This window comes from Gopherus evgoodei, chromosome 11 (genome assembly GCF_007399415.2).
Source record: "Gopherus evgoodei ecotype Sinaloan lineage chromosome 11, rGopEvg1_v1.p, whole genome shotgun sequence".
Classification (NCBI taxonomy): domain Eukaryota; kingdom Metazoa; phylum Chordata; order Testudines; family Testudinidae; genus Gopherus; species Gopherus evgoodei.
Window position 1 is genome coordinate 3,761,323 of NC_044332.1, and position 22,434 is coordinate 3,783,756.

The 22,434-nt window shown below is 47.1% G+C and overlaps 1 protein-coding gene and 1 pseudogene across 2 annotated transcripts in view; both read right to left on the reverse strand.

Annotated features, from left to right (window-relative positions):
* Positions 1-9,211, reverse strand: part of LOC115659955 (aryl hydrocarbon receptor-like) — a 130,024-nt gene extending 120,813 nt beyond the window's left edge. For both annotated transcript variants that reach the window (XM_030580790.1, XM_030580789.1), the window contains exons 1-2: positions 9,117-9,211; positions 6,674-6,861 (exon numbers count right to left, since the gene is read on the reverse strand). In XM_030580790.1, the coding sequence (XP_030436650.1) occupies positions 6,674-6,861; positions 9,117-9,157 (229 nt within the window). In that variant the 5' untranslated portion in view covers positions 9,158-9,211. The remainder of the gene's footprint in view (positions 1-6,673; positions 6,862-9,116) is intronic.
* A 332-nt stretch (positions 9,212-9,543) lies between these two features.
* LOC115659805 lies at positions 9,544-21,994 on the reverse strand (annotated as a pseudogene).
* Positions 21,995-22,434: the final 440 nt, after the last annotated feature.

The window sequence follows — 22,434 nt, forward strand, 5'->3', positions numbered from 1 at the left end:
AAGGGGAAAGCCCAGGAAGCTGCAGGGAAATAGAAAGGTCCTACAGGCAAGACCCTAATGCTAGGGGGTTAGAAGCCAAAACTCGAGTCTCTAGCCAGGCAGAGCCTGGGAGTGGCCGGCCAAAGCAGGAAAGGCCTTGGGCAGGAAGGCCAGGGAGCAGGGTTAACTAGAGACTGCGGGGAATAAGCAAGCTCCAGTAGAAAGCCCTGAGAGGTCAGGTTTCCCCACTGAGACTGCAGGCAGGAAAGGCCTGGGAGTGACCTAGCGAGAGGGTAAACCCGATGGACTGTGTTTGGGGACTTGGAGCTTTATTTCTGTGAATAAACTCGGCCCCTGAAAAGGGGTGGGGAATGGACAAAAAAAGCCTGGGTGGTGTTTGTTTAAGAAGCCCTTTGAGGGAGAAAATCCCTGCAGAGGCACCCTGGCCATGAGGGGCACCCAGAAGGCAGCTGACCCCTCCTCCCCCACATTTTAGTACTTTTCTAAGGAGACTGCTCCAGAGCTGATCCCAGTTCAGCCACACATTTTTCAGGAAGGGCTTTGCACCCGGAGAGCAAAACTTTGGAGGTGAAATGTACATGGTGCTGTCCCTGTTGCCTTGGGCATGGGGGGTAGGAGGCCTACGGAAAAGGGTTGACACCCGTCTGGTTTTCACCCAGATAGTTCAGGTGTCAGCTTGTGTGTCTGGGTGCCATTTGACAAGCCCTGATGTCTGTTTTATTTTATCTAAGGAGAAGAGCTGGAGAAAGGGGTGGGGCCTCAAGGGAAGGGCTGGAGCAGGGGGCGGAGCCTCAGGAGTCCTGTTACCTGCCATTAGAAACATAGCAACCCTACTACATGACCATCTGAAAGCGACTGTTTCGGTGGCAGTGCATGATACAGTCTTACATATACCAATCCAGGTGATCTCCAAGTAGTCAGAGAGGGCACCAAGATTACATATGTGATCCTTGAAGACCTGTGTGTATTTCACAGCTTCAACACGATCCTCAGATAAATGCTGGATATTATACTGTTGGTGAACTTCAGGCTTGCACAGAGTTGGAAAAGAGAGTGAAAGATGAACAACTAGTCTAAGGTCTGAGTTTGCTGGTGCTTCTGTGCTGCCAAAGACCCGGTGAGATTTCACTATGCAGCAATTTCTAACAAGGATGTGATCAATTTCTTTCATGGCACATCCACAAGTCGAGATCCAACTCCAACAATAGTTACTGTGGCACCTAAAACCGGGCACCCATAACAGACAAGCCCCCAGTGGCACACAAGGTCAGAAGCCGAGTGGTGCTGGCATTTGGAAACCCATCACAGTTTCATAGCCAGTTTGATGCAGCATTGAAATCTCCAAGCACTAGCAGCGTGTCATGTGGCAGAGTAGAATGGATTTTTGCTTCTTGCTGGTGGCCAATATACCCAACGGCCCAGTAATGCATGTGTATAATGAAGAGATAGTTATGGTGTCCTTTTCTGCAGCTGATGCATCTTCTGTTGGCATGAAGGCCACAACGACAAGATGGCAATGAAGCCGAGCACAAAATAAGCGTGGAGAAAGGAGGTTCCATATGGTTAAAGTCTGGTGGGGACCACTGAAGTGGAGGAAGGTTGCTCCTTCCACAGCAATATGATTGCTTTGCAAGCATCCGCAATGCCAGTGATTATGATCTTGTAGCAAGCGATTTCTTTGACAAGAGCAGTCTTGCAGCCAGTGCTGTTCAGTGTGAACACATTCCATGTGGCGAGACGGAATGTGACTAAGGTCTGGTTTGGACTTCCAGGAAGTTGGTGTTATCAGGGCTGTGCTTTCCCTGAGAGGGGTTTAGGTCACACCATCCTGCACGTGCAGAACATTTCCATCCTCCAGGAGTTGGCAGTAGCAAGGGCGCTACTAGTGCTGTTGTCATGGGTAGGGCTGATTGCTCCTTCATTTCATTTTTCTTCCTTGGGACTAGGGAGACGCAGTGAGTATCTTGTTTTTGGGGTGACAACACACACCATCCCCTCCCCAGGAACTCTTCTGATGGATGCTGTTGGTTCCTTAGGGCCTGGATAGCCTTTTCAAAGATCTAGCAGTTCTCCTCCCTGTGCACTCCACACATCCACAGTTGAAGCTCATCCACATTCACCACCATTAGGGAACTTGGCCCACATCCACTGGTTCCACTGTTGGCCATCACTCCTTGCCCTGAGCAGGGACCCTTATTGGGTGCCACCAGTGGGGCCAGTCAGATCCAAGGCTCATATGGGGAGAGATGACCACATCCTGAAGCAGAGCAGCTTATGCTACTGCTAACCATGACCCTTGTTGTATAGAACCCCCTTAAATGTACAGAGGGAGTTTGTTATACACTATTGATTTCAATGGGAATAGGGTTAGATCCAAAGTCAAAAACTAGCATCCACAGTCTTCGGCCAAGATCAGACATTGAATAGACCCAAATCCATGACCACAAGAAAAACACAAGGGTAGGGAGCTTAATGTCACATTATCTCATTTATTATAAATAACATGACTTGTAATAGTCTGTATTTTTAGTGTACGTAATCTAGACTAATAATAAAAGTCAGTAATACTGGGCTTGTATGGGTCAGTGTATGCTTTAGACGTGAATTGAGGTAAGCTAAGAGACACTTAAAGCTTGTGAAAATGAAAATATGGAAACTAGAAATGTTTCACTGCACAAGGCAGTCTCAGTATGATCTTTAGGAAGAGCGCATAAAACTAGAATACAAGAGTCTTCACAAAGAAGCCACACTGCAGTTGAGCTGAATCTGATCAGAGCTAATGAATAACGCTGGAAAACTCTTTAAATATCACTAACTGTTTAATACAAAACAGTTTAAAGGCTGCAGGGCTAATTAAGAAACACATCTCTAAGTTTGTGGTAACACTTTCATCTATAAGGATTTGTGTTTCCTTAATGCTGATTTAATCTGACTGAGCCAGTCACATAACCAAGGATGCTTCCTCAAACTAAGCTGTTGTCTTTATGGAGGGAGGTATAGACCTAAAACTCAGGTGCCCTTCAAAGTACACTATTTTGTGCTTAGCATTTTGAATGCGAGCAGCTAAAAAACAAATTAAATTCCAGTACAGGAGGACACAAAAACATATTAGGAACCTTAAGCAAGGCATTTTATGGTTTCTGTTGTTGCAAACATAGAGAGGCCAATATGCCCAAATGCACAAGGAATGTAAAAACTGGGATTCATAGATTCTAGGACTGGAAGGGACCTCGAGAAGTCATCGAATCCAGTCCCCTGCCCTCATGGCAGGACCAAATACTGTCTAGACCATCCCTGATAGACATTTATCTAACCTACTCTTAAATATCTCCAGAGACAGAGATTCCACAACCTCCCTAGGCAATTTATTCCAGTGTTTAACCACCCTGACAGTTAGGAATTTTTTCCTAATGTCCAACCTAAACCTCCCTTGTTGCAGTTTAAGCCCATTGATTCTTATTCTATCCTTAGAGGGGAAGGTGAACAAGTTTTCGCCCTCCTCTTTATGACACTCTTTTAGATACCTGAAAACTGCTATCATGTCCCCCCTCAGTCGTCTCTTTTCCAAACTAAACAAACCCAATTCTTTCAGCCTTCCTTCATAGGTCATGTTCTCTAGACCTTTAATCATTCTTGTTGCTCTTCTCTGGACCCTCTCCAATTTCTCCACATCTTTCTTGAAATGCAGTGCCCAGAACTGGACACAATACTCAAGTTGAGGCCTAACCAGCGCAGAGTAAAGCGGAAAAATGACTTCTCGTGTCTTGCTCACAACACATCTATTAATGCATCCCAGAATCGTATTTGCTTTTTTTCCAACAGCATCACACTGTTGACTCATATTTAACTTCTAGTCCACTATAACCCCTAGATCCCTTTCTGCCATACTCCTTCCTAGACAGTCTCTTCCCATTCTGTATGTGTGAAACTGATTGTTCCTTCCTAAGTGGAGCACGTTGCACTTGTCTTTATAGAACTTCATCCTGTTTACCTCAGACCATTTCTCCAATTTGTCCAGATCATTTTTTAATTATTTCAGAAATGTAAAATGAACAGGTAGTTATGCAAGTTTCTGGGTGTCTATAACCCATGACGTGCACACTATCCCCATGACATAGACTGTTGTCTTCTCCTTCCTAATTCAATGTCTGCAGTATCTTGGCAGAATTTCTTTTGAAATTCTTAGACAAGGAGTGTCTAAGCACTGTAGCTTAAGTTTTGATTCTTTATGACAAGACCAGCCATTTTAAGGCTAAAGGTTTAAAGAGTGGCTCCCATGCCTCCATTTTATAAATTCTTTAAGCTGTGATTTTTAAATTATTAATGCTTCAAGGGAATGCAAAGCCCGCACTGCACCACTGATTTTCAGCAGACATCATCAGCTCACTGTCAAAACAAGGCATTTTTCTGCAATATGAAAACCTTTACATAACACAACCCAAACCAAGCTATATTTCTCTAAATCTGTTGCCATTGTTTCAGAGAGTCAGAGGATTATAATAGAGGTGGGAAACCTCCAAAGAGCTGAATTTATTCTACAATGCTGCTGCTAAAAAATGTTTCATTTGATACATTCAGTACTGTGAGGGCTCATATACAGGAACCGTTTAATAGTGAAAATGCAAAGTTAAAAATAAAATAGAAATAGTTATCAGCTCAATGTCAACTGATTTAGCACTGCAGAGTAAAATAACTGCTTTCTAATAACATTGGCTTTGCATTTCATCAGCCTGCCCATTCTTATAAGCACTGTATCATGTTTAAAGCAGATTTATACCAGAACAAAACTAAATGAAATTCAAATAAAAATTCTTGCAGATGTTTCTATAGTAAGTCAAATGAGTATCGTTTTCAAACTGATGCTGTGTGTATAGAAAAAGTCTAACCAAAGTCTAAATATGAAAACAGACATACTGGGTCACACCAAAGGTCCATCTAGCCCAGTATTCTGTCTTCCGACAGTGGCCAATGTTACATGCTTCAGAGGGAAAAAAAAAACAAAACAGGGCAATTACCAAGTGATCCATCCTCCGTTATCCAGTCCCCAGCATCTGGCAGTCAGAGTTTGAGGGACAAGAATGGAATATATTAATGTTATATTACAATGGCATGACAGTAGCACCAGATAAGCATGAAGCAATGCTTCAGTTTCAGAGTGCTTTTTACCTTCCCAGTGGCTTCCCTTAATATGAGTGTGACGTGGCAGATCCACATTACACTGTGTTGGTGGTTAAAATCCGTTTTAATGTCTACAGGTGTAGGGGCAAGTGAAAGGTGCTGGCAACATGCAGGAATCATTCTCACAATAACCACTCCCTTATGCAAATGAAAGGATTGTCCTCTGCTGGGCTGTTAACGCGCAGGGTGAGATTTCCCTGCAGTGCACACCTTGCTGGTTCTGTTGCAGTGCTGAAGGGAACATGGTATTGTGACGGGTTGGTTCACAGAAACCCCCTTTGGGACTGCCACTTGATGTGCTTTGAATACCTCTGAGTCTGTTTTCCCTGCCAGCTTGGGACTTCAGCACCCTGCCTGGTTTGAGCCAGACACGCTTGCCTGCTACAAACCCAGACCCAGGTCTGAACCATGTACCCCAAAAGCTGCAGGCTTAAGTGAAAACAGCTTAAGAAGTGCTCCTGTCTCCAGCACTTAGATGCACAGCTCCCAATGGGGTCCAAACCCCAAATAAATCTTAAATTGTTCGCCCTCTATAACACTGACAGAGAGATATGCACAGCTGTTTCCTCCCCGCCACCCCACAGGTATTAATACATACTCTGGGTTAATTAATAAGTAAAAAGCGATTTTATTAAGTACAAAAAGTAGGATTTAAATGGTTCCAAGTAATAACAGACAGAACAAAGTGAATTACCAAGCAAAATAAAATAAAATATGCAAGTCTATGCCTAATACAGTAAGAAAACTGAATACACATAAAATCTCACCCTCAGAGATGTTTCAATAAGCTTCTATCACAGACTGGACGCTTTCCTAGTCTGGGCACAATTCTTTCCCCTGGTACAGCCCCTGTTCCAAGTCAGGTGGTAGCCAGGGGATTTCTCATGACTGCAGCCCTTTTTGTTCTGTTCCACCCACTTATATCTCTTTTGCACAAGGCGGGAATCCTTTGTCCCTCTCTGGGTTCCCACCCCCTCCTTCTCAATGGAAAAGCACCAGGTTAAAGATGGATTCCAGCTCAGGTGACATGATCCTGTGTTACTGCAAGACTTCATTGCCCACTTGCCAGCATACAGGAATACAGGAAGACTCACAAGTAAAACAGAGCCATCTACAGACAATTGTCCTGGTTAATGGGAGCCATCAAGAGTCCAAACCACCATTAATGGCCCACACTTTGCATAATTACAATAGGCCCTCAGAGTTATATTTCATATTTCTAGTTTCTGATACAAGAGAGGTACATTTATACAAATAGGATGACCACACTCAGTAGATTATAAGCTTTATAATGATACCTTACAAGAGACCTTTTGCATGAAGCATATTCCAGCTGTATTATATTCACACTCAATCTCCTAATTCATAGATTCATTGATTCATGAATCTATGAATTAGCACATTTTCATAAAATCATGTAGGGTGCAACGTCAGAGGTGTATTTAATGGGAACGGGCCCACTCCAGTCTCCCACCCTCCCCCAGTTTGCTCTTACTGTTGAAGAATTTCTTGGCCCTGAGATAGCTGACGCTGAGGCGCAGGATGGAGAGTTTATCCAGGGTAGAGATGACCTCCTCAGGGAAAGGCAACAAGCTAGCCAGCCGCTCCAGCTCCGAGTTCAGCCGATCCCTATGGCGCTTGGAGGGGTTCGACTTCACACCTTCTGGGGGCGGCGGCTTCACTCTGCCAGGGGAGGAGCCAAGGGAGACACATCACAAACACACCTGTGCCCAGGGAGAGGGTGGTCCTCAGCAGAGTTCACAGCACTTTCCAGCACATAGCAAGGGTGAGAGAGGCGGCTATGAGGACTGGCTGCTGATCTCCATTCTTGATTTCTTAACAGAATGGGAGCTCTTACTTCAACCCCTTATTCATTCCTACTATTAATATGCTTCTAGCACCATGCATGCTGATCCTCAGGTGAATAACATATGGCCCCTGTCCCTGAGCACTTACAATTAACCCTTTTGCCTCAAAACAAGAATGAACTCCAGCTGTTCTTCATGATCCCTGTCAAAGCCCTGCCAAGGGCAGAGGAAGGGCAGGGACTTCACCAGACGTTACTGAGCATGCTCAGTCTGTGTGAGCACACTCAGTACAAGCCAAGCAGCAACTCGGGGTGGGGGGCATGTGACCTTGCATGCACCCCCCGCACACACATGGCCTCTGATTCCAGTTGTTCCTGCCATCATGCTACCAGACTTCCCAACCCTAACAATGGCCTTTGTCGGTCACTTGCCTTTCATTTACTTATGCAAAGGGCCATGTCACTTTTTCCAAGGACATTTATCTGCTTCATTTTAAACAAATAAATTCAGGTTCAAGAGGGCACTTGCTCAATGCATGAGGTTGGGCGCCCTGCTTGCTTCCTTCCTAAACCCACTCGAGAAGCTTTATGACTTTGAACCTCTTCCCTTCAATATTTTAGCCTGCTCTTGGGACTGCAAGGAAGCAAGTGTGAGAGTGTCACAGACTTTAACCAGGCAATCCTGGGTCACGGAGTTCCAGCCATTCAGTTTCTACTGGCCAAAAAGGCTTTATATATTTAATGTATTTTAAAGATTTCTAGTCAGCACTTTAACCAAACTTTTTAACTGAGTATTAAAATTGACCATTCATCCCAATGAATAGATGCAAATCAACAGGCAAACCATTTGTGCCTGTTAAATTAATAATTAGCTCATACTACATAGTAACCAGTCTTTTATTTTAACTGCACAGACATTTTAGTAAATTGTGTCTCTTGTACCTATTCCCTAACCGTGAAGAAAAGCAAAACCATGAAACTCGGTTTAGATGGTACACATCTGGGTAGAAAGCACAGCCCTCAAGTTCATTTTCTCCTTCTGAAGATGTACCACATTATTTTATCAATAGTAATAAAATAATCCAGTCTCACTACTAGAAAAGGTGAGGGATATCCAGAAACTCACACACTCCAGTTACAAAAAGGACATTTGTCTTTTTTTTCAGAAGTCTGTAAAATAACTAAAGCACCTCTTTTAATGCCAAATATCTGCCATGGTCACATTCACAGGATCTGATCTGGTCTAGCCAAGCAAGGGGGCAACATAATTAGTCTTTGGAAAGGTTATCAACTAACGTTAGGTCAGCCCTGTGAAAGGAGAACTATTGTTCACTAGTATCTTGTTTTTCAAACAGAGGCTACCGATGATTCAAACAGAGTTCTTTATCAGAACATGCCCCATGCGAAGTCTTTGAAACCTTGATACAGAACTTCCCAGACCAGCTGTGGATGCTCTCTCTAGCCTATCTTGTATGGTGCAATGGCCATGCACTGACCGTCCCCCTGATGCACATGCAGGCAGACCAGAGATGGTGCATATGTTTTCAACAAATAGCCTGCACAGGTTCTCACGAAAAGGGGTTTTTTAGGGAAGGGAAGGAGTTCATCGGCACCATTTTACCAAGGCAATTTCAGCTTGCTGGCATTGCATCACAGCTGCTCACCAGCCTCAAACTTTGGCTTTTCCTCCTTGGCAAGGAACATCCGCAGCTGGGAAATACGCAGAGAAATCTAGTTTCGACCGCTGCCCAGCGGAAGTCCGTAGCAGCGGAGCTAGGGAGCAAGGACATGAACGAGCAGTTGGAAGAAAAGTCAAAGAGAGAAGTCGGCTTGTGAAGACTGCAATGGGGCGAACGTCTGCAGGACGGGGAGCGCTGGCAGCTCCGGGGTCAGCCACTGAGGGCACAGACTTTTGGCAGGCGGGTTGGACTCATTCTCCCCGCGAACCCAACACTTGCTCTGTCAAGTTTTGGGAGCTAAAAGGGCAAATTACCGCCTGGGGAGCAATACCACCTCCCTCCCCCAACCGCGCACGTGCACCCCACTCCAGACACCCCACCCCGCCCTGCGCTGCTGCCCCCGAGGCAGAGCTCTCAGGTTCGAGCCCCCCCACCCCAGGCTCCCCACTTACGTCCTCTGTACCGGCTTCCTCCTCTTGCGCCCCGCGTACATTGTCCCGTCTCCTCCGGAGCCGCCTGCCTGCCGGCTCAGCGCAGGAGGAGCGGGGCACCCCTGGCCGCCCGCCCCAGGCCACTCGGGGCAACAGCCAGCAGCGCCTGGCTCAGCGCGCTGCGCCCAGGGCGCACCGGGGCCGTGCCAGCCGGGAGCGCATCTCCTCTGCGCCCGGCTGCTGCTGAGCGCCGAGCCGCCGGCCCGCGGGCAAGGCAGCCCTAGCTCCGGGGCACCGCAGCCGCTTCTGGCCGGCCCGGGCCTTCGGGGCTGCTCATCGCTGGGCAGGGCGCAGTCACGACCGCTGCCGCCGGGCTGCAAAGCTCCCTTGCCAGCCCCGCTTCTGCTGCTGCTCCAGGCGGCCCAGCCCGGCGCCCCCCTCCCGGCGGCTAGCGCACCCAGCCGCCGCAGCAGCACCTTAGGCGACCCCTGCTAGGCCAATGGGAGCGAGGGGAGAGCCGGACGCCGGGCATCTCCTGGGAGCCGGGCTGCGCCTCCCTCTCCGCTGGGCGGGAGAGGAGGGGGAGGGATGAAGGCGGGGAAGGCAGGCTGCTCCGGCTGGGTGAAGCCTCCAGGCTTGGCTGCTGTTGGCGCAGACGGGTCGCGGTCTGAGCAGGTGCCTTGTTGCGCTGGGACTGCGGGGGCAGGGCCAAGCCCCCGCGCAACAAGGCCAGGAGCGGAGACTGACTTGCCACTGAAAGTCCCTGGAAGGGCTCGTTGCCAGCTGAGCCCCGGCCACACACATTTGTGCCCAGCGAGAGTTGGAAAAAAGGGCAAACCAGCCAACTGAAAATAATGCCCCGGGCTGAGCTCTGTTAGACCTGAATGCAGGAGTGCTTTTTCATAGCCACAGGGACCACCGTGACCAGCTAGTCTGACCTCCCACAGACCTGTCCCAAGGTCACTCCTCCAGCAGTCTTGAGTTCAGAATTGTCAGCGATGAAGAACTCTGCTCAGCTGGTGCAGCCGTTAATTACTCTCCCTGTTACAACATGCATCCAAGGAAGTGGGTATTCACCCGGGAAAGCTCATGCTCCAATCCCTGTGTTAGTCTATAAGGTGCCACAGGACTCTTTGCTGTTAAAACTGTACACCTTTCTTCCAGTCCAAATGTGTCCAGCTTCAACTTCCAGCACCTGGATCCTATTAGATCCTTCTCTGCTAAATTTGAGAGCCCGTGATCCACTATTTGTTCCCCATGGAGTTAGTTATGGACTAATCAAGTCACCCCTTCACCACCTCTTTGTTAAACTAAATAGATTGAACTCCTTGAATTTATCACCAGAAGGCAGGTTTTCTAAGCCTTGTGGCTCTTCTCTGAATCCTCTCCACCCTAGAACTGGACCAAGTATTCCAGCAGCCATATATAGAGGTAAAAGAACCTCTCTACACCTACTCAAGATTCCTTAATTTATTCATGCCAGGATTGCATTAGCCTTTTTGGCCGGAGTATTGCACTGGAGTGTCATGTTCTATAATTATCCACTCATATGTTTTTTCAGAGTCCCTGCTTCCCAGGATAGAGACCCCCATCCTGTAAGTACGGCCGACATTCTTTTCCCCTAGATGTATACATTTATACTTAAAACACATGTTGTTTGCTTGCGCCCAGTTGGCCAAGCTGTCTAGATGGCTCTGTATTAGAGACCTCTTCTCTCCATTGCTTAAACTGAAAGCATAACTTGGCTGCTTGTGCAAAAAGGACCCAGCTGGAAACTCCCAGGAATTTTTTTGGTTTTCAAGACATTTCACAAAATATTATTTTGAAAAATTGATTTTTTTCATTTTTCCTCTCTCTACCTTATCACCACTGTGTGGAATAAACTTAATAATGTCCAGGCAATATCCCTCCAACTTTTTCTTTCTTCCTCTCTAACTTTTCAAACCTTCTCCAACTTTGGAAAAACTGCAAGGGAGCAAAAGAAAAAAACCAACAACAACCCTCTGGTGCTTTCAAAAACATTCTCAACTTTTGCAAACCATGCAGCCTTGATCCAGTCCCTTTGTACATAATTTTTCCACAGCATCCCAGGCTCCACAGTTTGAGAGCTGAATTAAGGTTGCCAGGACAACTATAAATCTGGCATTTCCCCAACTTTTGCATACTTAATTTTGAAACCTGAATAACATTCTTTGTATGTAGCCCTTGTATGTCATTTGTGTATATATTCGTTTTTGGGACAAGCACCCAGAGACTGGTGTAGGTGCTTATGATCCAACTGAAACAGAAAAATAAAGGAAAATGTGCATTGCAAAAACATTTTGAACATCCTGTAATGGAACAAACCCGTTGGTGGGCTGACATCTTTGTGACGTGCACTTATGAACATGCTTGATCCAAAGTGCATCAATGTCAGCAGAAAGACTTCATCATTCTACTCCAGAACCCCACTTTGAACAGCATACTTATTTATGCAAGCACTGAAGATTCAGTCCCCGTCCCAGGGTACGCCTGGGACATCAGCACTTGTAATGCACACCTTAGAGCTACTGCTCCTTTCCACCTTTTCCCCACCCTCCCTTTCTGAAGGAGAAACCTTCTGCACCAATAGCAAGTAAATCCCATGGCTGGCAGAGATGTTCATGCTAGGAGTGGTGACTCCCTCACGGACTGGCTATGGCAGTTCTGCAGCTTCATCTGACTTGACAATGAATCCCTGTTCGGAGTATCTCCCTCGATATTTTGATCAGCTGGAGTAAAAATCTTTCTAGTGTCACTTACCTGGTGCTTGAATTCAATTTACAGCTTTCTCTAGGGACCACACTTGAAAACTATGCCTTTAAAAAAGAAAACCGATAATGCCTTGAACATCTCAGCATATCACAGTTTGCTCTCTAAATCCTTCCCCTTAAGAGAGGAAATATTTAGCTTTGCGACAGACATAACACATTATATTAAGTGATATACTGTGCCTTGTGGTAACTGCCTTCACCTTTACGTCATTTCCCACCTCTCAGTATCACCAGCAGCGCAATCTGGTTAGGACAGTTGAGGAGCGAAGTGTTTAGAATCAAATAATTGTAGAGATAAGACCAAGAAAGCCAGACTGTTTAGATTCCAGTGCACTGTAGTGCTGGATAACGAGAACGGATATTAGGGACTGTGTTTAGTAGAACCTCTGCCATAGCGTTCAGTGTCTGCAGTGACGCACACTAGGGAACTCTCCGTGCGTGTCAGCAGGTCCTTAGGGGCCAGTTAGTGCACAACACACAAGTGCACCCTAGACCTTGCCCTCTGCTCGTGCAGACAAGCTCTAAGTTTACACTGACTTTAGTTCCCCACCTTTCTGAAGAGCAGCGTGTCCGGTGATAGAGCCACCGTTGCATTCCAGCAGATTCTGCTGCAAACCCTAAAGCTTCTTATTTCCCCAGCTCACGCTCCTTCTGTTCCAGTCACACGGTTGCAGCCGAACTGTTTAGGCCACGCTTGTTTTCTCTGTTGCACAGCTCAAGGCATTGCAGCCGCTCTCTGGCTGGAACCTGTTAAAACTCACTGGAGACACGAATCCAAGAGCTAAACCCTCGAGCTTCTTTTGTCCCATGCAGTTCTCATTCATTCAACTTGGTGGTCAGTGACGCAGCATCAGCTTCTAGTGAGGCAGCTGAATTTTTTTAATGTAATTCAAAGCATCTATGTATTTTTTTTTCTGCATCAACGCATCGATAGCAAATTTTGAAGCAAAATCTGGGAACATCCTCTCTGACACGGAAACCTACCGATGCACACTCTGAACCCTCTGAACAAACTCACCAAAGCTCAGGAAAGTCTCTAAGATCAAAGCAAGTTATGACCTCTAACATCCCTGACACCCAGTGGGGCCTTGCTATATTGCTTGCTGCTAGGGGCTAGGGGAATCGTGTTCACCTAAACATTTACTTATAAACTGTTTGATGTGAAAGCCTGAAGTGCAGCACTCGGTGAACACGCTGCCGTGGTGTTTTTGAAAGAGAGAATCTGCCAAGTGCTGAGATCTTACTGCAGTGACACTTTTTACCTCAAAGGTGACTTCCCGCTGAGCAGCAAGATCTGCCTTATTGCTGACTAAAACAATCACGAGCTCATCGGGAAGAAATTCCTTCTCTAATTCCCTCAACCATAGCTTTGCTCTCACAAAAGTTGCCTGGAAAGGTGTGTGAGAGAGAGAGACAGACAATAAACCAACAGATACTCAGGAACTGTCACATGCCCCAAAGGAGATTGGCAGGTGAGGGCTAAAAACCGTAGAAACAAATGGGTTATGCGCATGGAACCAGCTCAGCATGGAACCAACTCTAAATATACTTCCTTCCCCAAAGCCAAGGATGACTTCTCCTGCATCAGACATGACCCAACAACCATGGATCTCCAGTGGGTCATAGACCCAGCCTACAGGTGATGGGCTGAGGTGATTGGGCCCTTTTGTGATAGGGCAAGGATTCTTCGAAGCTTAGTCTACCTCTTCAATAAAGCTCTGTTACTGTGAGATGTTACTCGCGAGCAGCCTATGGTCTCCTCCTCCTGTAACTACCATTGCAGTAATAGAAGCATATGGCCCTCGGTGTTGCAGTTCCTGTGTGTTGCCTATTACAGGTCTCTTGCAACTTACGTGCATTTAACATGCAAGATTTCAGCTTTACGCTGAAAGGCCTGGAGTCCGGGAGGGGACGTGGCCTCAAGTAGAAGAGGCATAGGCTCAAGATTTAAAGGTCCTGGGGCACCAGCTGTGGCTGGGAGTCTCAGGACCTTTAAATCACTCGGGGCTCCCCGCTGCAGAGGTGGCTGGTATCCCCTGGGGCGAACTAAAGGGCCCAAGGCTCCAGCCACCCTGGAGCTCCAGGCCCTTTAAATTCCAGCCCCAGCCCGACTGACAGAGCTGCGGACGGGATTTAAAGGGCTTCCCCGAGATCCCTGCTGCAGCGGGAATCCAGGGGGAGCCCTTTAAATGCCCCCCGCCCTACCACCAGAGATGCAGGCTAGATTTAAAGGGCTTGAGGTTTTGACTATACGTCGTTTTCCTTTACGTGATAACCGCGGAACGGAACCCCCGCCTAAGATGCGACAGACCTGGACCAGAAAAAGGGGAAAAATCCTTCATAACGTAGTGGGAGATCATGCAACATATCCCCCTGGAACAGTCCAGTCCATCAGAAACAGATATTAGTATAAGCCAACTAACAGATGCACTTAATCTTTGTCACTAGATCATCCTTAAAGTCTAGGGAGCTGAGAGTGAGTGTAATGCCAACAGACCCAGGTTGTCAGCAGGTGGGATTCAACCTGGGGCCTCTGGAGCTCAGGGCATGAGCCTCTACTGCATGAGCGAAAAGCCAACTAGCTAAGGTTGTACAACAGACTCATTTTATCTCTAAGTGGTCTCGGTGCCTCTAGATGGGACAGACGGCCACACTCAGGTGTGTGGGTTACATGAGGGTAGGGGAACAAAGAGCACTTAGTGATGCTCCCTCATTACCTACTTGGCTGGTGAGGTGGATTGGGCTGGGAGGTAGGGGTAGACAGAGAAATCTTGGCTTTTAGGGGGAAAAGGTGAGCATTTATTGTCCACTGTAAGTGAAATGTCTGTACAAGTTCCTTGCATGTCTTCGATCATCTTTACCAGTAGAGGAAGGATAAACCTGCCCATGATATGTAGACCTTACGTGATGTGTGCAGGAAAAAGCAGTCTTGGTTGAAATGTCTGGGGATGTATTGGGAAGCCACCTTACACAAGAATTATTGCAGCCTACCAGCGGCGTGGCTGCATTAGCAGGATTCAATCTGGATATTTTAGAAAGTTAAAGGCAAACCCTTCTGGAGGAGAGAGGCAGAAGAACAAGTCATCACCGCTCTTACCTTTCTGGCTATGTCATATACAAGAAAGGCAGCATTCGCCCCCCTGTAATAAAGGTGACAAACACTATGGTACATCTCTTGTCCTGCAGTACCCTAGATCTCCAGCTTGATCGTGGCAGTCTGAAAACATACCAGCTGGGTGAAGAAAGAACCTGGAAGCGACAGAGATGAGACAGCTCCTTGAGAAAGCCATAGCATGCACTTTAATGAATGTTAACCTTCATCTCGGTGATCTGTGTGAAAGATGGGTGTCGAGATTTGGTTGGAAAGGGCTACGTGGGGAGGGAGGATGAGAGAGAGAGAATTAAAACATCCCCTTCCCATCAAAAGCAATGTAACAAACAGACTGGTGAACTGGTATTACTCACTAACAGCCTGGTACTACACCAATGCCCGTCAGCAGGGTGTAGCTGGGAGAGGGGGAGGGGAAGAGAAATGAGAACAATGGTTCTTGCTCAATTCATCAATATTGGTGGCATTAGAAAGCTTTGGTTTTGCAGCTGTCTAGCTGGAGGAAATGTGATGGCAGGGCGGGAATTAGGAGTCTTGAGTTCTAATCCAGCTGTATAGTGCCTGGCCCCTGTTGGGTGCTGCTGTAACAGAAATACTGCAGTCTCCCCAACACTGATTTGTATAACCTTGGGCAAGTCACTTAAGGCTCACATGGGCCCCTAAGCACAGCCCTGATTATATGTAAGCAGCGCTGTCCCAGAAGTAGCCCCAAGGAGGTGCTCAGATGCTTCTGAGCTACAACTGCTTTTTCTTGCTCTTAGCCCATGCCAGCAAACCTGCCCCACCCCCAAACTGGCAGGGCTCTTCTGGCCAGTGGGCAGGGGTGGCACCAAGGCCATGCCTGCTCGCCCTCTCTACCTGATCTAGGAAAGTGAGAGATGCACGTTTACTCCTGCACACCTGGCCCAGAGGTGTAAAGGTGGGGGCAGAGGCCTTTGCTCTCCCATACTCCACCAGGCAAATGTGTTTAGCCCTTAACCTTTCTGTCTCAGCATGCCTAGATGGAAAATGGGTCTAATTTAAAATCCACCTCCCTAGGGTGCTGTAAAACCCAGCAAATGTCTGCCGACTGTTTGAAGAACCTTGGTCTGAAAATGTTAGAGCAGCTCAAATGTGAGGCTGTGCACAGTAGATAGGCAGAAGCCATCCGTTAAGGGCCAGGTTGTCTAACAAATACATGGGCTTGAGGTAGAGGGGGCAGTACAGAGACAAAGCTCTCTGAAGGGATAGAAGCCTCCTCTGAATGCCAAGCGATGTAGGCGAATGACACCACACTCCTTGGTACAGGCACCGTGACTGCCTGGTTTGTGTGGCAGCGTGGGAGACCCCTTGGGCCTCCATCCCCACTCTCCTGGCAAAGGTCAGGGCCCTTCTTTAAAACAAGAAGAAAAGGGTCTTTCTGCCTATTTCTGACGTAAAGACACAGAGCCAGATCCTTGCTTATGTAAACTGGCCTTGCCTCCATTGAATTCAACATCTAACCGGTCAGGATCAGTCCCATGAACATCAATGGCCTCCCTAGCTCATACCAGGGTCTGTAAGCTGCAAAACTTCCTAAAGAGACTTAACTGACCCTGTGTTAACATCTCCAATAAAAACTAAAGCCATGTTTTCCACCAGTGTTGCCTACTGAGATGAATCTTTTTGCATCTGATGATGGGAGCACTTAGCAGAACTGGGTGAATAATGGTGGTTTGGTTTTGTTGGTGGCAATCTGAAAAGTCAAAAAAAAATTCATTGCAAGTCCAACACCATATGAAATGTTTCAAAGATTTTGACTCTACGTCGAGAGAAATTTTATGCTGGGTCGAATGAAACATTTATTTTAACTATGACCATTCTAAATAATTTTTTTAAAAATAAGACTAAAGAAATTTTTGTAAGTCATTTCAAACCAAAAAAATTAAACATTGTGATTTTTTTTCAGGTTTTTTTTTTAAAAACAATTTAGTGAAACTACCATGAACTCACAAGGTGGGTGAGATAAGATTTTATCTCGGACCAACCTCTGTTGGGGGAAGGGACACACTTTCATGCTACACAGAGCTCTTCTTCAGGTCTGAGGAAGGAACCGGTGTGTTACAGCTAAATACTCCGCTTCCTACCCAGACCCTGAAGAGCTCTGTAAAGCTCAAAAGCTTGTCCCCTCTAGGGTGACCAGACAGGAAGTGTGAAAAATCGGGATGGGGGTGGAGGGTAACAAGCACCTAGATAAGATAAAGGGCCAAATATTGGGACTTTCCCTATAAAATCGGGACATCTGTTCACCCTTGTCCTCTCGACCAACAGAAATTGGTCCAATAAAACACCCACCTTGTCTCCAATATTCTGGGACCAACCTGGCTACATGAACACTGTTACCATGAACTCATAAAATGTGGTGGCGTCCCTAGATCTGCAGCTTTTTCAGAAAAAATCTTCCGCTGAAATTTCACCTAGTTCTAGTGTGAGTGGGTTTCTGTTGAAACACCAGGAAAATGTCAAAGGCAGGTTTGCTGATCACATTGGGGAGGCTAGATGGGGTGCTTTGACTAGACTGACTGGAGCAATATAATGGGCAGAGCTGCTGGGAGTCTGGGAAGATAGCCTTTTAAATGTCATCTGTTGGAGGCTCCGTTGTCATACGTCCTCTGTCCTCCGTCCCAAACAGGGCAGAATAGAGTGTTACGTCTGTTTTTTCTGACACCCAGGAATTAAACAAGGGGCGATTCCAACCCAAACCCACTGGATTGGACTCTGAAGCGCAGTTCCTAGGATTCCAGGATGCGCCTGTGTCAGTTTCTGCAGCGCGAGTGAGAAGGTGGTGCAATTTCGCAGTGAGCGCTGGGCCTGGGGCTGGCACACATCCACAGATAATTCAGTGCAATTGGTAATATATCTGTGGGGGCAGCTGGGAGAGCCAGGGATGGGGGGAGAGAACGCAGAGGGGAAGATCTATAACATTTAACAGTAAATGGTGAACGCTCTCTTGGGTTACTCAGAACTGCAGGTGTAGACCAAAACTCTCCGCTGACAGGACATATTTAAATGCTGCACTACCTGCAATGCACCACTAGATGTCACTCTAACACCACAATGAACACAGCTGTGGTGCTTGTCCCCTGTTCAGGATTTCTTGGTCCCTGTCTCCAATCTACCCCAGCAGAGAAATGTGTCCTGCATGTGGCCTGAGCCTCCCAGCCAGTGAACTCCAGAGGCACTTTGCCACTGGTGTTGGTGGAGTCATAGATGCTGAGGCCTGATTTTTTTCAGACGTGCTTCTTAGGTTGGTGCCTAAAGATCCAGCTCTGAAGAGCAGCGTCAGACAAGGCCCAGCTTTTAAAATGGGCACATCAGCCTGCACAGCTTGTGCTACCTTAACCAGACTTTTTCGTATCTCAGTTGTCAATCCTGTGCCTGAGCTGAGAAACCAAACTAACCCCGCGCTCACGGGCTGTAAAGTTGGGGTCTGTTGGGTCATATTCCATTAGCCGCCAGAGCTGCCAGCTGGAGCCCCTAACCCTGCCTCCTGAGTGACGTCCTGCTGCTTCTCTGCTTGGCCTGAGCGCTTAAGCAAAACCAAACTTCACACTAGCGTAGCTCCGCTGACTTCAGCAGAGACACTCCTGCTACAAAGGAGACGCAGATCAGGCCCTTTGCGTTGCACCAAAGGATTTGGTCATTGCTGCCACTCACTCACATCCCACAGTGGTCATGGATTCCCTGATGTCATTTTTCACATAGCGGAAGGCTGTGCTTGATTTTCCCACGGCCGTGCTCCCCAGCAGAACCACCTTGGAGATGTAGGCTTGCTCCGTGGACGGCCTCCCTGCCCCCACCTGCTGCGTTCTTCTCGGGGCCATATTCTGCAACGAAGAGAGAACCCTGTTCAAAAGGCATTGATAGTGCACTCCAGGGCCCTCGGATGATTAGCTGCGTGCACTCTAAAGAGTTAGGCCCCAGGCCTCGATTTCCCACTCAGCACAGCTGGAGACGTGGCTCCAGTTTAATCCTTCCTGCACCCCTGTTCCAATCAATCAAGCTCAACATGCTTAAAAGAATCATAATGGGTATCTAACCCTATGGGTACATGTACAGTAAGGGGGGGCTGTAACGGCATAGCTCTGTCGATATATAGGCCAGTATAACGCAGAGGTATAGACACAGCCAACACCAACAGAAAGGGGGTTTTCTTTAGTGTAGGACACCACTTCCCCATCAGACAGGCGCTTCAGCGATGGAAGCATTCTTCTGTTAACACAGCTGCATCCACCGTGCTGGTTAGGTTGCCATGGCGATGTCACGCAGGAGTGTGGCCTACCACAGGGCAACGTGCTGACCTAAGTTAGGTGTGAACCAAGTCTAATCCATAGACTCATCAACAGCCTGAGCTGCTGTGACCACAGTCACAATGTCAGGTGGCCTCTTGTAGCAGCACTGTGAACTCCATAGTCACTGTCCTAAATACTGGTCATAGCGCTCCAACCTGTTTTTCCCCTCCCACCAAATACCTGACCTCCTGAGAGAGCTCTTCCGTCAATACGCTAGCTTGGGCTCTTGGAACAAACTTGATACAGGTGGTCCCAAAGCTTCCAGCGCTAGGCTCACAAGGGGCACTCCGGATGCACAGCCATGAATCAGTCGGACATTTTCCTTGCCAAGAAACCTCACTGGCCCTATACCTGTGGTTCTCAGGAGTCTCAAAGGCCAGGGGAGGCTGGCTATGGTGGGAGGCTAGGGGGAAAAAACCCATCAGTGGCTGAACTTTTAACCCTAGCAAATAGCTTCTCCTGAAGTCAATTTCTCGTGCTTGGTGTTATGAAGATGGGCCACATTTTCAAGGCTATATTCAGTCTCTGGTCTGGCTCAGCTCAGTGCAGCAACTGAGTGTGTGGGGGAGAGGTGTGCAAAGAGGTCGTTTCTGCAGCTGGGGGTCCTGTTCTGCACTTTAGGAGCGGAGGGTTGCTTAGAGTTCTTGCTAATCGGCCATATAGGGTCTGGGCATTTTGCTACATCAATAAATTAGCACAGAAGTCTTAGCAAACTGTATTTCACCCCTCTAATGTTGGTCAAGATATGCATGGTGCCTCCATGGGGCTCCACTGCTGAAACCTATGAGACACCAATGGTGCCCAGAGATCAGCAACCACTCCTCTGTGGTGTGATTCAGCCTGCCCGCCCTTTCCGGTGTGCAGTCACTGGAGCCCGCTAGGCAAGAAATGGAGCTGCTGAGTGCAGAGCCGATCTCAAGGCATGTGACTAGGTCAGCAGCACACACAAGACCATGACATGGGCATGCTGAAAGGAGGCAGTTGTATCTTCCAGGGGTATGTCTCCCCCGGAAGCCATGCTGGTGGCTTCATCTCCTGCTCTGGAAGGGGCAGCGAGGGCAGCCCATGGCAAGTGGAGATTGCAGGAGGAGAGGCACGCAGCTTGGGAGAAGGGAAATGGAAAGCAAACTGCGCAAGTCCTGGGGCGAATGAGATTCGTATGTTTGATCCTGTAGCCGTGAGGTTTTCAGTTCAGTGTCTTGGTGCCTTGCAGAAGCCTGTGATGACCCATCGACGCTGAAGAAGATGCAGCCTCACGGCACTGCAGTTTTACTAACAATGCCCGGCCTCAGCTCAGAGCTTCACCTTTATTTCCCTCAACACATTCTCCGAAGGACTGGACAGAGAGGAGGAGGCAGTCCCATGGGACAGGGAAATCCTGCCGAGTTGTGCTCACAGAGCTCTGGCTCCACCTCGCTACCCAAACAACCATGTCCCAGTAAGAAACTTGCTGCCTCTTCCTGATAGGATTTCCAGCCCACAGTGTCTGGCAAAGCAGCCCTAGCTGTTACACCACACACCCACTCTGTCTCTTCTGCAAGTCTCCGTTGTTGTGAAACCAGGGCGCCTGTCTGCATTTGAAAGCAGCGTTGTCAAGGCTGAGAGCTGGGAGGGTTAACTCATTGGGCCAGATACATGCTGGGTGTAATTCTGGTGGCTTTAGTGGAGTGAGTTGTTTTCCTCTTGGGTTGGTGCAGAGAAGTCAGTGATTGGACCCAGCAGTATTCAAGAGTTTGCAGTGGATTTAAAGTGCCCACTTCCCCACTGCCTCGAATGGGCGTCACGTGGCTAAAACCCAGCCCAACACTTTGAAACTGTGCTGCTAGACATTTGCAAAGGTCACTCTGCAGTTCTCCAAGTTCTGTCCATTCACCCCTCTCCCCCCATGGGCCGGAGCGACAGAAGCTTCCTAAAAGAGGATTGGAGGCCACCTCAGTATTTTAAAATGGAAACATTTAGTTCAAGAATGATCCATGTGAATCCTCATGTGAGTAATATGTCATTGCATTAGACTCTGGTCATAAGTGGCAGTACCAAACCTCTGCATATACATCCTGCAATCACTTCATTGCACCATCAGTGAGCAGGACCCAAAGTTACCACATCACAGGAAATTCTGTGCTTTTGGGCATTTTTACTGTTCTGAAATGGAACGAAAACAAAATATTTTATCTCCAGCGGAACCAAATTCCAAAAAAAGGTTGGGGGTCAATCAAAATGTTTCATTTCAATAAAACTGAAACATTTAATTCCCATTTCGATCTCAAAACTTTCAAATGTTTTTAGATAAAAAAGGGTTTTTTTGAAAAAGTCATCTTGAACTGAAAAATGAAAATGTTCTAGTCTCAATATGTAAAAATCAGATGTTTCAACGTTATTAAAATGCTTCTTGGGATGCGGAGAAAATTCATTAAAATGGACATGTTTTTCAAAAACATTCTGATTTGACAAAATTTGCAATTTGGGGTAAAAAAAAACAAATTTTGATGAAATTTTGCAACTAGCTGTAGTTGTGACCAACTAATAGTATTTGTATCCTTAGCCTACTGTTCTTATTCTCTTGGACATGAGAGCTGAAATGAACCAATGTGACTTCTCCACAGCTGCTGCCTCATTTTTAGTAGAATTCATGTAGAAGCTGCTTAAACGCTCAGATTCCCTTCGTGATCCTTTAGAAGTCATTTCCATTCTTACTAGTATAGTCCAAGCTGAGATCCTGAGTTCTCCTAAGTTGGCATATGGCTAGGCTGTTCCAAGAAATAAGTATAATTATCTCTATGTTAGAAACCAACTTCTAGCCACAACCAGGTCATCACAGCACCCTGCAAATAAATTAAATGATCATTTGTATATATCTCACCACTGAGCTGACATCAAGCATAACCCAGTGACCCAGATCCTCAACTGGTGTAAGGCAACTCAGTTGAAGTCAATACAATGATGCAGATTTATAGCAGTTGAGAACCTGGCCTGGTGTTTTTTTAAAGCCACAGTACAGTACCACCTTGACAATAAACACATCCTGTGCTATGCGCAGTGTGATGGGTTGGATCACAGAAACCCCCTTGGGAGCTGCCACCTGATGTGCCAAGACTACTTCTGCCCCTGCTTTCCCTACCAAGCTCGGG